The sequence below is a fragment of the Chelonus insularis genome, unplaced genomic scaffold, assembly GCF_013357705.1.
Source record: "Chelonus insularis isolate UGA/USDA-ARS -01 unplaced genomic scaffold, ASM1335770v1 contig_131_pilon, whole genome shotgun sequence".
NCBI lineage: Eukaryota > Metazoa > Arthropoda > Insecta > Hymenoptera > Braconidae > Chelonus > Chelonus insularis.
This window is the reverse complement of record NW_023276372.1, coordinates 2,881,299-2,899,114: the sequence shown is the minus strand read 5'-3', so window position 1 is coordinate 2,899,114 and position 17,816 is coordinate 2,881,299. Positions and strand designations below refer to the sequence as shown.

At 27.5% G+C, this 17,816-nt stretch overlaps 1 protein-coding gene across 1 annotated transcript in view; it reads right to left on the bottom strand.

The window, feature by feature from the left end:
* Positions 1-17,520, bottom strand: part of LOC118073348 (serine-rich adhesin for platelets-like) — a 42,317-nt gene extending 24,797 nt beyond the window's left edge. The window contains exon 1 of the mRNA XM_035093807.1: positions 17,177-17,520. Coding sequence (XP_034949698.1) covers positions 17,177-17,297 — 121 coding nt within the window. The 5' untranslated portion in view covers positions 17,298-17,520. The remainder of the gene's footprint in view (positions 1-17,176) is intronic.
* Positions 17,521-17,816: the final 296 nt, after the last annotated feature.

Genomic DNA, 17,816 nt, shown 5'->3' with positions numbered 1-17,816 from the left:
CAAACAGTATAAATGAATAACAGAAGTGAGAAAATGGACATTTGAACAATTTAAAGTATACTTTTCCGCAATAGCCTGAGAAAATCTGGCAAATATACAGATGAAATAAACGACGGGAAGTCAAATGAGGAAACGAATAGAAACATTTTAAATCATACAATTACATACTATCTTTTGTATAACGACAAGCTAAAGATGTGAAATCTAATAATAATATATTTATTTTTTACATTTGATCAAATTTCATCTAAATACATTTCTATAATTATTTATGATTGATAATATAATTAATAAATTGTTTATAAAAATTTTCTATAATAGTTAATTAATGATTATTCATACAATAAGGTTTTTTTTTCTATTATTAAAATTATTTACTCAATTTTTCATTTATAAAGAAAAAAAAAATTAAAAGACGATAAGTGATTTTATTTAATTAAATAATCAGTGTCCCAATTGATCATTTCGAGGTCATCATACACATCTCTAAGTCTTGGTTGAAAAATTCATTCAAGAAGATTACCATGACCGCAATTATAATTATTACAAGAGAATAAAATATGTTATTCATGGGTCATCAATAGTTTCATAATTATTCATATAAAAAAGTAATTACTATATGCATACATTCATCGAAAAATTATCTAGTATCATCATTTGTTATACATTATGTATACTCAATTTTCTTTAGAATAATATAAGTTTAATAATTTACAAAATTATTGAAGACATAATTTTTTTTAATTTTATTATCACATAATATTCAAAAGTATACGTGATGATTTTATTTGTTATATGTACTTATACGGAGAGAATTTTTTTCACTGCTCGGAAGTAAAAAGAATGAGAAGTAAAAATGTGTGCATGCAGAAGTGAATTTTACTTACAGTAAGTAAAAATATCAAATATGAAATATAAATTCATATTTTGCTAAAAAGACAAAAATAAATATCATATCTTGGAGAATAACAAAAAAAAAAGACTGTTAAAATAAAATAAAGCTGATGAACCTGCGACCTTTGAACAGAACATCAAGGAGAGAAATCTATGAGAAAGAGTGTATGGATTTTGAATAGATACATTCTCCGAGAATATAAAAGAGTAATTCCAATGTTGAGAGGAGAGACTGTGCCACTTGGACGCAAAACCCGGATGGAAGTCAATGAATAGCGATAAATAACTAGGCTCTATTGGAACGTCACGTAAGAAATCGAGATTGAAAGTCTATAGCAATGAAATGCGAATATTCATGAAGAGAAAAGTTAAGTCTGTTAAACGTCAGTTTAATGCTGAAATTGACAACGATATCCATATCTTGAAGTAGTAATGAAAATAAGATGAAAAAGGCAAAAGTAAAGAGATGTGTAAGAAAAGTTTCGAAGATTCCTACTACACGAGTTGAAACTTGGAAAGTGTAATAATGATCTCAATGTTCGTCATCTTGAACTGGCTAAACGAAGATACTGGTCGTAAAGAGTAACGTAAAGAAGAAGAAAGAAGCATCACAGACCGGTTCAAGATTTATAACCACGAGTCATTTTATTCACGACGTAGTTAAGGACTACTGAGAAGATTCTTTAACGATGCCCATACGCGAATGCTAACGCAAGGGAAGTTAACGTCGCCACCAAAAATGGATCTTCAATTCTCTTATCAAAACAATTATTTCGTAGAAAAAAAGTATTGTTATAATTATTCTAATATATTGATTGACTGATACAATCAAAATATATTTATGCATTCCCTTTTTTCACAACTTTGATAAATATATCGTTTCAATTCATTTTTAATCTAAAACTGTCCTTCTGTTAAATATTGAAAACCTTTCTTAGATAGCAATTGATTCATAACTCAATTTCTTATATTAATTAATAAATATCTTATCATAAGTACCATTATAAGAGCTTTAGGTATTTGGCAAAGCGTATTAAAAATTAAATGTTGGATTTAAATGGTTATTTGGAAACATAATTGTATCATATCTATTATTTTATGATAATTAATATGAGTTTAGATTGATCATATAGTAATATAACTTTGAAAAGTCAATTAATAAATTGATCGAATCGAATCAACAACTGGTTTTATTGTCAAACGAAAATTCTAAACAACGTTCCAGTCAACAAATCTTATATTTCTTCTCTCTCCCTTTTTCTTCGATTACCTCTCATCACATTGACTAGTAAAATATGCAAAAGATCCTGTTTGTGATTTTTCTGTATCGTTTATTATAAAAGTGAACTTGTAAAGGTACCTCGTTCGATTAAGACAATCCGGTTCTACTGCTTGATTTCTACGACAGACAGATGATAATATGTACTTCTAGTCAGGATTCACACTCATTAGTTGGCATGTAATTAACCAAACTAGTTGAAATCTCAGTCATATTGATAATATGTTAGTATAATTAACATGGTAAATAATAATATTTATGAGTTGCAATCTGAGTATAAACGTGTGTAAAATTCTTTTAAGGATGTATTGCTTAAATATTTTATATTTATCTAAATGATTTTTTTTGCAATTGAAAAATTATCATACTTTATAAAACACTCGTCAGTATTATTTTGTTATAGTTTATTTAATATTTTTACCTTACAATATATATATATATATATATATTTTTTTTGAGAATTATTTTATAAGTATTTTAATAATGAAATTCAATAATATCGAATATACTGTTAATTTTTTTTTCGGTTGCGTTTATTGAAATACCAGTTAAATAAGTATAAGCAAAGCAGGTATAAAATGATTTTTTTTAAATAGCTTCAATATACTCTAGTGGTTTAGAAAAACCACCTGTGTTCATATCTAATATGAATGGTGCAATGATCACATTATGTAATACATTTTTGAATTTATTATTTAATTATTAATTTTAATAGTGTTATTTTGTATCATTATTCCATACAATTTTACAAGTCATTTCGCACAATTGTTATTAATTTGAATAATTTCAACAATTTTCGCTTTCATTTGAATTAACTCTTCATTTCCAGTCAATGTTTTTGATAGTTTTCAGTTAAATTTATGAAAAGTAAATTTTTATATTGTGACAAAATAAATATGTGTAAAAAAAAGTGAAAGAGAAAAATTTTAAAAAGCTACATTACAGATGAACATGTTATCTTTTATATTAGGTGATTCCTACTTTATCATTGCTTACATTCATAGTTTCAATTATTTTATTAATCTCATTTGCCTTCACTATTTTACAAGAATTTCACATTTTCAAGAATATGTTGAGAAAATTTGTTTTTATTATTAAACAATTCAATCATGTACATAGATAAAAACTACACTGCATAATGAAAATACTTTGTATGTAAGAAGTGGTATTTATTATTAAAAAAAAAAATTATTTTATTCAACATAAAAAAGTAAATGATGAAAAGTTTAAAGTAATACACGTTTATAGATGTTTATAATTGCATAATGTTTGCGGCCAACTATGAAATAATATAAGAGTATAGATGGGTTGATTTATAAAAATAATCAATGCTGCGGTGAATAATAGGAACAGTGACCATTTCGACATTTGAAACACAGAAATCTATACGTCTATTTATATTTTAAAATTTTTTTCAGAAAAAATAATGTTAATTGAATTATATTATTAAAAATATATATATATATAAATAATTGAAATTATGAGATTTATGTGGATAAATATGATGCTAAAATCTAGTAACGGAGGAAAAAAGAAAATGACGAAAAACAAAAATAGAAAATAGAAATGGAGAATCTCTATGAAACTTGATGTGGTCGACCTCGCCCTGTTAGCATCTTGTAGAAACCTTCATGCCAACCGCAATGTGCTTACTGAGGCTATTCTAGTTTTCTCAATTCGTCATCTAATTACAAATAAAAAGAAAATAAAACTATACTAATCTAACGGGTTTTACGTTTATTTATATCCCCATAACTTTAAAATAATTATTTATAATTGTAACTTACATGTGAATATATAATTAATTAGTGATAATATTATTACCGAGTTTCAAATTAAAATTTGATCTTTTTAATGTGTAACGATCCATCAGCAATAGATAAAAATTTAGTTCAAGACCGATATATACACAAAGTATCGGATCAAGTTTACTTTTAAAGGTGTACACATGTGGCTAGAACGCCTTCGTTGAATATATTTACATATTTAATCGGTCAGGTGTATGATCATCAGACTTTCTCACGATGTATATCTTACATTGATGATTCTATTTCATTACATTACTTCTACACTGCACCAATTATAACATATAATAACTAAAATTATTATTCATAAACTCGCAGACACTCATAATAAGTTTTAGAAAAAACTTTTCTTTTAATATACCAAATTCATTGACTACAGGAATAGTAATCAAAAAATTTTCAAATTCAAAGACAATGAAAGAATAAAAGAGATACAAATATAATTTCTAACAACAGTGTGTTCTTATTTGCAATTGATCATAAAAAAATCAAGAAAAATCAAAATTGACTTTTAATATTTATATAATATGCAACTTAAAGTTTATAAAAAAAATAATATAAAATTAAAGATGGATAGGAATGTAATTATTGGTATGTTACCTTTTAATATTATGATTATTATTCATTGTTTGATTTTTAAACTGGTTTCAGGAAGCATTTTATTCACAAGGACATCCTGTAACATTTTACCAAATATATACCAGTAAAATTTCAAGGTTAAAATTCAGAATGTTAAATGCCTTATCCGTTTCTTTTAGGCTTTCGAGAGACACATAAATTTGATACAAAAAAACAATACTTAAACTATTGAATTTGCAAAAATATTCATCATAATATTAACTTATATTTTTGACTTTTATTTGAATAAAAAATTCAACATTTTATATTGTGAGCTGCATGAAAGATGATTAATGAAAATTTTTTCAAAGTTATTCATGATATATTGAATAATTTATTAACCCATAACAATTTTAATTTTATTTTAATATTATATATATATATATATATATATATATATATATATATATTACACGACATAAAGTATAATGAAGTTAATTTGTAATTAATATATATCGATTATTAAATAACTATATAACTATATGAATTTATAACTAGGATCTCTGAAAGTTATTCTCACTCATTTTATTTCATAAAATATTTATGTCAGCTATGCCTATTCTATTGTATATGTATATAATTTTAAATAAAGAACACATTTTGTGATATTTACTCAGCAATTTTAACTTAATAAACTTTTTGACAAGCATTAAAGTCAACAAATCGACATTTTAAAACCAAAGGTAATAAAACAATCTATCTAGAAATTTTATCTATGTATTTACCGTCATTTTGAAGAGCCACCAAAGATAGAATAAACCGTAAACCTAATGTCTCCATTCGCATTTGCGTGGGTAGTTCTCTGTACAGACATATATACGCCAAGAATCTTGTCGAGAACTCGCAATAAGTAGACAGTTAAGATGTGGGTGACCCAGTGCCAGAACGGGTTTTCATTCTTTCTGGAATTCGATTGGTCCTCCAGGAAGTTCAGTTATATAAAAGAAACATAAAAATGACGAGAGTATGTTTTTATACATTAGCAATTTGATATCAAACTTTTTTTAATTAATTAAATTATTCGTCATTTAATTAACAGCCTACAACTGCTATTCCAGTAGTAAAATCAACAGAATTGCACATCTTATATCTAATACTGCTATAATGACCCAGATAAATTATAATAAGATTTCAGTAAAAAATACACTAACCATTCAAAGTTAACCTAATTGAATTCAATGACAAAAAATCACTTTTACAATATATTTAAGTTAAATTGAGAAAAATAAAAATAAATGCTCAGTAGTAAAGTAGGTTATATAAATGTACCGAAAGGGACGTTGCTCTTGGATGATAGGAGAAATGGTCGCAAAGAGTCAGACATATCTTCCACAAAATATATATTATTATGCTCATGTATCTTCATTGCATTTCAATTTACTTTTAAGACATTCAAACTTCATTTCACCACAAAATATACTGTTACTTGAACACTTTATACTTTTTTTTTACAACAAGTGTCATTTTTATTATAAAATTTTGAACAAATCATAGCCAGAGTAATTATTGTATGAGTAACTTACTTTATGAATGCGGTACATGGGTAGTTATTTATAAAATTTTACATCTAAGATTGTATTTTTAAATTAATTCGATATAATCATAAAAATATTTATTGTAGAAATGTCATTATTTTAAATACAAAATAAAATCACTTGAATATCTGAATAATATGACAAAAAATTTTCTATTAGTGTTAAATGCATTTTGCGCAACTTTACGAAGGATCTCTTGGCCATTAATCGTTTGCTGCCTCCTTAATCACGTTCCTTGCGCATAAATTCCGTCTAACGCCTCTCAGAAAACTGAAGACAAACTTGAAGAGAGATCAAGTGAGACAGAGCATACCATCTATAACATCTATAGTATTTTTTCAATCCTTCAGTTGTACTGAGTTGGCGAAGCCACCGCATACATTCGCTTTCGAATAGCACGCGGCTTTTATGAATATAACGTCGTCATGATTCCACACTTGATTATGAAACCGTCCATAGTACAACGCCATTCGAACCTTAAACAATCGTATATAAAGTATATATATATACATATACTCAGTCTACAACTGCATGCGTTGTCGTCATTCGTTGATACGACATCGTCAAGCATCAGAACCTACCTACTTGCTCCTTATTACAATCTCTCTATATACTTGACAATTTTGCTGCTAAAATACATCAACACACTTGACAGTACTCAATCATTTGTTAAGCATTTCATCACATTATATGGCTGTCTTTAGTTGAGAATACTGTATAATCACAATATTTATAAAAAAGAAAAAAAAAATTATGCAAGCATTACTTTTGAATGTCTTCTTTCTAAATACTTGTATATATATATGTTTGCTTATACACAAACGAATGTGGCACGAGGACATGTACTATTACTCACTCTTTTGTCACTTATCAACGTTTGACTTGGATGTATTGTTTCTGCTTTGACAAAAAAAATATTGTATTTTTTAAAATAAAATACTATGTTGAATTTGATGTCAATTATTTGTTATTATTAAGTAAGATTTACCATTTAAAGATGCCTAAATAATTAGTAATAATATTTATGTAGAAATTATTCTCGACAATACTTTGAACAGAAAGAAATCAATATTCCGTAAAAATACTCAAAAACTCATTGTAATAATCATAAAATCAAAGTACATCCGTTCTTTCTCCACCCTCACGTTTGTCCTGATACGACAAAGCCGTCTGTAGGTGGCACACGATCTCGTGTTTCATATTTATATTCTCATCTGCATATTACGAGCGAGGTGTGCCTAGTCCCTGAGAGTTGACTCGTGTCTCATCTCACGGCATATATATATATATATATATATATATATATATATATATATCTGTAAAGTACCAACATGTTTTACAAGCTTTTAAACAGCAGCATCTGGTTTACAATATTTTCAATGAGATAAACTTTCAGCTTTATCTTCATTAATTAAAAATTAATTTCCAAAGAACTAATATATCTTTGAATACTTTGTTACAACAAAATCAAAGAAAAATATTTAAAATACGTAATTATAATGATTATAACCATAAGAGAATGAATTACTTTTGACATTAATTTCAAATGTTGATATGTAGTTTATAGATTGATACTTTTCAATTGAACAATTTTGTAAATATTGTTGCTAATTCCTGAGAAACAGTGTTACTTATTTACTATGATCCTGAGAACACTTATCTAGACAAGGTAAATCACAAATTCAAGCTGCTAGATACATAAGAAGAATATTATTGTTATACTGGTATGAAGATCGACGATCAACTCAAAGAGTTGCGTTGGGGTGCTCAAGTATATACGCTTAAGGCAAGTGCTGGTAAGCCAGCTGGAACGAGGATTCACGGTTATTTCTCTCAGGAAATATTATGCACCTCACACCGGGGAAAAATATCGCTTTCGTTACGCACGTCACTCTTGAGCGAATATTTTCTGTATTTTGTTACGAAAGAAAAATATAGAAAAAAATGTTATTACACGGAAAGAAGAATTGAGTAAAATTTACCCTCTAATTCAGGGCAATCCAGTTATTGGGTTTAAATTTACACTTTACGATGGGATAATGTGCCTTTAAAAAGAGGAACTTTTACTTTTGGGTAAATTTTCTGCTGTTTATACAAAGTACCCAGGTCACCGTGAATTACAGAATAATTTTTACTCCATTCTTTTTTCTGTATTATTGATTTGAGAGATATTTTATCAACAATTTACACGTAATCATGTGAATTCAAATTACTTTGATTGATGTCTGTAAACTGATCCATCATGCTGCATAGTATTCTATCATCGAAGAAAATTATTTTTGAATTATAGTAAATTTTTGGTTATTAAATTCCACTACGTCGATTCTTCTTCTGAAGGATAATTATCGTAAATAGTGTTCATTAACTTGATTGGCCTCCCATAAGCAAAAATATCGACATCACTGTGGCATTAATTGTACATGCGTTAACTGATTTATTTATGACTGGTGATATAACATTATAAATTGATATAAGTATAGAAAATATAAAATATGTAGGACTAAAGAGGCACGCGCACGATCCAAATCCACGATCAAGCTACAGAAAGACTATAAAGACACGTGTTGGTGCGTCACGAACACACGGTTGAACACGATCACGAACGAATGAGTTTGCAGACAAGAGATCTCATGAAGCATCTCTTATATTCTCTTTCCCTCGTAGTTACACTCGAGTTAAATCTTTGAAAGTCACTTCGTGTCTTGAGGTGATCACGTTCCGCATTACGGTCCTCATTTTTCGTCTTTTCTAGACGCTTATTTCCTCCTGAGGAATTCAATTGACTTCTTTTAATAACAAAATATATTCAATAACTTACACAAATCCTCTTTTAAAAAAAAAAGTGAAGATGGTTGATTACATTATATTTAATTTTATTAAGTATGGTAAAAAGTATTTTAAAAAAATATAAAATATATTCTTAGCTTTTTGTTTTAATCATCAATGTCTAAGGTAAAGATATGAGGGATACAACTTATTGTGATGCACTTGGTTTTAATATACGAGTTTCTCGGTTGAAACGCGTGGGCTGTCTTCCTGGAGACCAACGGACAGCTAATGGCGTCATTGTTATCGATGATAATGCTCTCCTACGCTTCGAACATTGCAAATTAAAATAAAAACAGCATAAGATAAAGAAGCACTGAGAATATGATTAGATCTCACAAGAATTTTATCTAGTAGAAAATGTTGATTTTCAGTGACATAAATTATATCATATTGTGTGTGTGTGTGTGTTCATTTCTAATCAAATAAATATGTAAAATCATAAATATTTACTGACCGAAATTAATTTTAAGAGCAGTCGATACATACTCATATATATATATATATACATATATTACATACGTGGATATTGTCATCAAAGTTTGACGATTAAACTATCGAATGTGTGTCAATTCTAAATGTTTTTACTTTTTCATTTGTGTGCGGTAAACTTGAAGGTTAAACATTCCGTTGTATATACACAATTGTTAGTAAAACAAACCTGCAATGACATCGATTAATATGATACAGGAAGTTTATGAGATTAGCTTACATATAATTAGTCAGCAAACTTGATGTGATTAGCTCATACTTTTTACCACGAAATTATAAATAAAAACTCAACATATGACTTATACAATCACACTTTACATTTTACAGGGTCAAGATCGAATAAAATTCCATTGCAAATTAAATCGGTTCTTACATAAAACCGGTCTTTAACACATTAATACCTAATAGATGAAAATATGTACACTGATAAAAATCGAAAAATTAACTCTAATATGCCTGATCTAAATCTCTTTGAAATGGTATTGAAATTTAATCAACATCTTTGATTTTATAACAATAAGAATAAATACCAATGTAATTAATTGTTTTCTTTTTTGTTATAAAGAGCATGTTTTTAGTAGGATAATCGTTACAATAAATTTAATTTTTAATAAACAATTAAAACTAATACTGTTTTTTTTTTTAATTTTCACACAACTTGAATAAAAATACTATTATAACTAAATGATAAAATAATCGAATATTAAATATTTCGAATCTATTCAAGTTTTAATTAATTTTTACTTTATAATGGGAAAACTGATAGATTAGAAAAATTAAGATCAGGAAGTGTGTATTATTTTTGAAAGCCTTGAACAAATTATGCTAGTAGATGTATGTTAATAACCATATTCTACGCAGCATCAAGCTCATGATTATATTTTTGTAAACGCAAAGAGTCTAAGGAAATTTATTTAGTATTAAACATCGCAAATCAATCAACAGAGTATCCTCCTTCACTATCTTATTTTCTTCCGCATTGCTTAATCAAATATTATGAAGATCCAATTGAATGAACATTTTCGTTGCGCATAAAGTCATTTTCATGATCATTACAAAACAGAAAAATCCAATATCAATGATCTCAATTTTTATTAAACTAAAGTCTTCTTTGCTGTTAATTACTGATCGTTCCTCTCTTTCTTTCGCGTGAGAAACAATTTTTACATCGATCTCTGCACGAGATCTTTCAATGAAACAAACTCAGCACACATGGATAATAAATAATTCTGTCGTGAGAATGTCGAGAAAGAGAGTAAATAACACTCGTCTTTGAAATTTATAGCAAGCCTTGAGTCAATATTTTTTCAATCAACTATTTTATGGAATAATCCACGCACCCGTACTTTTAATAAATAAACTTATATACATGACGTGAGAATCATGATTATATATATATATATATATATATATATATATATATAACTACTAACCAGAAGCATACATTTTGTTATGTTAAAGAACATACACGAGTGGGCGGCCATTCATGGTAAGTCACTTTCCACCTGACTAATCCTTATATATTTTATTGGATAAAAATAAAATTTTCAATGATACTTTTTTGTTACTGTTTATTACAAAGAATCTATTATAATCGATCATATAAATTGATTAGATTTATCGTGAAAAATAAAATATATATAATGTACAGCAGGAATAAACGAGAAACAGGTGAGACATGAGGTCTAGGTCACTTTAGGTCATCAGTGTGCACCCGAGAATAAAGCTCAGTTAAAAAACAGACTGCAGAGAAATACGATACGACATACGTTGGCTACGTGATGTTTCAAAACATGGATTAACAGGTGATACGAGTTCCAAGGTCTAGGGTTATAACCGGTCACTTCACTTGGACAATCATTACTGCATTTATAAACATTTAACCTTGATTATAAACAATGGAACAATTATTTTTTTTATCTGGTCGATATTGTAAATTTTACATCCAATAAAATATTTGATCTTTTTCGTTTATCTACAAATGAAATAATATACGTAGATACGTATATTACTCAAAGATTCTCGTAGGTCAACAAAAATAACGAAAACTATGAAAGTCCGATAATAGTGAGAACATAATGTACATACCGCGCATTCATGCACTTTCACTAACGTAAATTTACCATCTCAGAATATATCTTACAATTGCTATTTATTTTCAAAATTTTTCTTATCATGATATACTACAAGTTAACTTTCTACTTCTTTCACAACAGTTAAGTCTTCTATTGTCCTAAAATTTCGTTTTTTTAAATAAGAAATTGAAAAAATTTTATATTTTTATTAATTTTTAACTTGCCTTTAAGTTATCGATATAAATAACTACAGATTTTTCCATTTTCTCTCACCTGAAACAACAAAAAATATATACGTCAATAAATTTTAAAATTTGATATGCAGTTTCAAGTGAACAAATAATACCTATAGTAGTTATTTTTCAATATATTTGTGGATTAATTGATGGAAGACGCAATGTGTTTGAAAATTAAACGAATAGATCATATTAAAGACTGGACCATAATCCTATCTTCTCCTCTATTATTTGTGAATGTAAGTATGGTATTAAGAAATAATTTGATCAATTCACACAGAAAAAACAGAGAAATAGAGAATTACTTTTGATATATTTCCGATTAGAGATGTATTTATTGTACTAGACAGGAAGAATGAAGTTAACGTTTTAAAGAGGAGCCATACAAGAGTAGCAGTTAGAGGCAATGTACTCACAAGTTTTAAAAAAAAAAAAAATACTTGGGAAAAACTCTTAAGCGCAAATTCCTGTTTCTCGGGAGCAGCACAAGTCGTAGTGAGCCTTGATGTAATTCTACGAACCACAAGAACAACGTAACACGTAGCAAAGTACCAAGTACATGAGATCCCGATTCAGTAATAGCTAAAGAAAAAAAAAGTGCAAACTCCAAGAACGGAAAAAGCTGCTTCTATTCCCATTCGCTTTTATAGACGTTTTCCCAAATAAAAATAACCTTCGTATAACTTATAATATTTTTTAAAACACAAGAAAAATAAAAAATATTTTTTTTACTGTGAATCTCAAGTTACGCAGCTTTTATTTGCCTTGGTTTCTATTTCTATGTCTCGAAAGGGCGTAAATCCTTTTGCGATGGTGATGTTGAATTCCAATAAGCTGTAGATGTATATACCTTGTCGAAGGAAGTGGAAAAACGTTAAAAAAAAATTTTAAAAAGTGAGAGAATAGGTGAAACGCGTAGCCAAGTAGTTGTCTGTGAGATCCTGATTTAATGCCAGTGCGAGATAGGAAACAGGTCTGTTGGTGATTTTTATGATCTCTAAGAAAAGACGAGAGCAGAAGACACTCATCCACCTCTTGTAACCACACCAACAGTTCATGGTTTCATATTACAAGGACTATAAAACATTACAAGGGCATTGAACTTGATACATAATATCTCTTTATTCCTAATTGAATTTTAGTTCAAAAATGATTGATTTATCAAATAATTAATCATTTTGGTCATGAAATATTTACATAAACTTTGAAATTTTTCTAAACTCATTTTATTCAAGCATCCAAAATAAGACCATCATCTATAAACGTATTGGTCCAGTAGCTTCTGTAAAACGCGACAATATCTCGACGTATCCAGTGCTATTCTATAATTCTATAATCCTGAATAAGTAATCCTTTAGGTACATAAGAAACACATTGTTGCTCTCTCTCTCTCTCTCTCTCTTCTGTGCACGTGTCTACCAAACATGGAGAATCAAACGCGTGGGATTATTCCATTCGCTTACCTGCATGGACACCAAGACGCAAATATATGTTAAATTATCTTTGGCAACAATCATTTGCCGCAGAAGCACGAAGATATCATTACCAATCCTGACACAAATATTTATGATTTTTTAAATCTATTTCTAACAGCATATTTTCATATTTATCATTAAATTCAATTGTTAATTATTTAAAAATTAATGCAATCAAATGTACTAAGTATAATTATCAACTAATCAATTGATAATAGCAAATATATGTATATGAACTTTAGACTTTTAGTTTATAATAAGAATTTATCATCGTTTGTTATTTTCAAGTATTAAAGTTTTATCTTTAATAGTAATTTTGTTAGAAATACAAAAATAATAGAAATTAAAAAATAAATTATTAAATGAAATTGAAATAATCAATAATGGTATAACATTATCTTCTATACGTGAACTTGAATCTGATGAGACCTTTTAGGTCATTGACTTTCTTAAGTATAAACCATGATCTAAAAGTATCCCTCCCGTTGTGCAGTAGTTTTTTCATTTTTTTCTTTGCTCTTTTACTGTAATACCCTGTATTCGATCTAGCTAATAAACTTCTATAATTGCAAATCGATTCTTTCTTTATAAAAAGCAATTGTGAATTGACTGAACCTTTACACAACTTTTTTACACTCTCAGCTCCTTCTCATCTAAGTTTAACTTTTTTTTACAATAGGTCAACGACTTTCTCCAGAATAGAAAGGTCCTGACTCATCTAAAAAGCATGATGTCAACAAAGCAATTCAATATGCTACTCAATGCTGAAAAAATGTATTCTTCTAAATAATAGAGAAATTTTAAAAATTAATTTTTTAAATCGATTTTTTAAATTTAATTATATGTTTTTTTCATATATTTTTTTAGCCATCTCTAGATAGAAGATAATAAAAACCACTATACAAAATATAATTAATACATGTGATATCATGTGATAACCATCGAATTAATTTTATCAAATATAATAGGTAGGATATATAGTTTTATTCTTATTAAAGTTTTATCAGAATCTTTGTTTATTTCCACCCCTTTATTTGGTTACGAGTACTTATCTCGACATGGAATAGAGTCTATAGTATGCTCAAGTAGGCACTGCTATTATGGATACAAACGTTCTACAACCAGCTAAACAATATGATAGACATAACCTGTGACCTTGAGCATTAACGAGAGATTCGCCCCATGAGATTCTATAAAATAATATATACACCTATAACTCTGGAGCTTGCACGCGCCTCTTTAGTCGATGTAATCACCATGTTTCTGTCCAGTGAATTGGATCTTACTCATACTACACGATTGAGATTATCTCGAATCAAAAATAAATTTAATGTGAACAAAATCATCAATAACATTAATTATATTCAGTATAAACAAATGGAATTTTTTTTTTTATAGTTAAATGTAATATACATAAAATTAAACTTTTTTCTTGTTTTTACCATTCATATTTTATAAAAATATAAAGTAAAAACTAGAGAGCATAAAGTGAAAATTTTTTAAGCTCATTTTTTTTCACTTGTTGACGAACAATCATATAATATCTCGAGTAGACTAGACTACATCACAATAAAATAACTAACTTTTGTAGCATCCAAATTTTACTAATTATTTCTTAAAAATAGATAATTGTAACATAAATTTTAACCAAATGTAAAATTTAATTATAAAATAACTTATGTAAATTTATAATAATAATATAGATTTAAATACAAATAAATGGTAAAAAAAAAATAATGGCAATAAAGTTTACACAGGAAAGAGAAACTTTCTAATTAAATACGAGAGTACGTCTTTACACCTACATTGTGATTGCATCTATAGGTTTGACTAAACAGAAATACATGTAATTGTATTGGATGAACCTAGGAAATCATTTAGAAAAAACTTTATTTAGAAAATTATTTTCATTTTGAATTCAAACAGAAACAATAAGTTTATTCTTTTTTCTTTCATATTATTTATCAGTTTTTGATACGTTGACTATTAGTATTCTAAAATTTTTAATTGAATTTTTATGTATTTTATCGATGTATATTTTATCAATTTTATATCGAAACTTTGCCGACAATTTATGCCTCTCTTGTTGCGTGAGTTTCGTAGAAAAAAATTAGCAAAAAATCGGGGCAAACTTTGAACACGCAAGGATTCTTTCCTGCAGATAGTTGATAAATAGAAGAAGAGAAAAATCGCATACTTTAAAGCTAATATCAAAATCACGTAATCAATGTCATCACCATAGTATAATTTATTTTCAAAAATCAATTAATTGTTTGAATATTAAATATTATTCAAAAATTTTAAAGTTAATTAGTTAATAAATTGAAAAGATAAATAGAATATCTGTAGATATGACGATCATAAATTTATTATTAAAATTAATAATAAGTAAGACAAATAATTTTGTTCATGCTAAGGAATTTAATGAATGAAATTTTCCCATATTAATAAATAAGAATAATAATAATTTGGTTAAATTTTCTTAACAAAATGTAAAGTACAAAATAAATGATAAAATGATTTAGTAAATGAATATCTACTGCTTAACCTTCTCACGATTCCGAAGTAATCGTTAATAGAAAGTATATACATATATCACCCTTACGTAGATTTTGCAATTGGTATTGAATTGAGTCGACCAGCTGAACGCACATCATTTGTTGCTTTGTAAAAATACACGCATCAATTGCGTATTAAATGATATTCAAATATATTTTCTTATTTTATACATTTTTATAGCTCAAATGCTCAATACATCATCAACGCCTGCAAGAAGAATGTGTGAAAATAGTAATAAGATATAAATTTGTGTCATGAGAACTAGTTGTAATGCAAACGCTCAATAAAGTATTATTTCGATACTATCATAATTTTATATTTTTTTAGATTTAGTTTTTTTCTCTTTTTCTCTGATAACCATCTCCCTGTCTGTCACAATAATGCTTGTAATTAAATAATGCGCGAATTATATTGTATTTTTAGTGCTAATTATATTCTCATTGAGTTGAAAACGGCCAAGCGCATCTCCTGTATTTATTAAATATACACATTAAGCATGACAATTTAGACATAATATATATATAATAATTTATATGAATATATATATATATATATTCATATAAATGTTATTCGTATAGCATACATCAATGCGTTATTATTTTTATATAGTAAAATTATACGTACACTTTTCTCAACAAGTGAAACTTAATAAGCACTTCATACTATATGTTACTTGACTTATCGCATACATGAGTTTCTAAATACTGTTCACCGTTTTTACATCCTTGCTTTCTGTTTAACAGAAGTAATTTTTTCAATACATTAGCAAATTTAATATATTATCACTTATTTATTTATAACGGCAGTAAATTCTTTACATGAATTGAACTAATTATTAGTTACATTCATTTTCGTGAAAAAAAAATTAGAAACAAAAAAAATGGATGATAATTTTTTGACAATAATTGAACGTATTTTAATCTTGAAATTAAAAAATAAATAAAGTAAATTCTGAAACTGTGCTCTTAGTAAATAATGTACAGATGCAGTACTTTCACGCGATACGAAGAAATAGGAAGGCGAGAGCAAAGGCCGCAGTGTTCGACTTGCCCGTATGTTCTACTCGTGCTCATTCTCTTCGTGCTAATAAAGTTCAGACGTTCACCATCGTCGTCGTCTCTCATTCTCTTTACCAACAACCACGATTCTATAACTATGAAAGAGCTCTCAAGTTTTCACGTGACCCAGGATCTCTATGTTTTTTATCTATTTATTTTACTCTATTATTCTTATTGTTATTTATCTACCTTTCAGTTTTGAAATGTATTTGACGAGTTTTTAGCTATTAAATTTATCAATAGATCAAAAGTATCGTGAAATAATATTTTTAATAATATTATTAATATTAATATTGTAATTAATACCTTTTAATTATTTTTTACCTTTATTAATAAGTTGACGATCTTTGATTAAAGAAACAAGTTCATCTGGCCGCTGGCTCTTTGAATTCCCAAGAATTAGTAATAGTAACGTTGTAATTAGCACCAATCGAACGAATATCATCTTGATAGTGTAATAAAAAAATTAACCAACACTTTAACGCTCTCAGAGGAGCCTTCACTCCGTTTTACGAAGCATCATTCGCGTTTGATTACATTTTGTTTACGTATTTTATTTCTTAGACACTTGTGTAATTTACTCAACCCAATAACAATCCTCCACTTGTGTATTTCTTACAAACTATTATTCAATCAACTTAATTATTTACTTAACCATCTTCATTTCATTTCTTAAAATGTCACTTCACAAATTTTTATAACTCTCAATAAAATGAATATATTTTTTGATAACAGTATTTATTATATGTTAATTATAATAAAATTAAATATTGTTAAAATATATTTTTGCCTTTATTTTGATTTGCCAAGAACGTTAATAAACTAAAATAATTTATATTTAAACAAACTACTAATGTTTTTAAGAAGTTGTTGGCGCACAAGTTCATGCTGCACTGTGAGTCGTCAGGTGTTTTCAAGCAATCGACACAAACATTGTGAGCGGCATCTGCCGGACCATCATTTA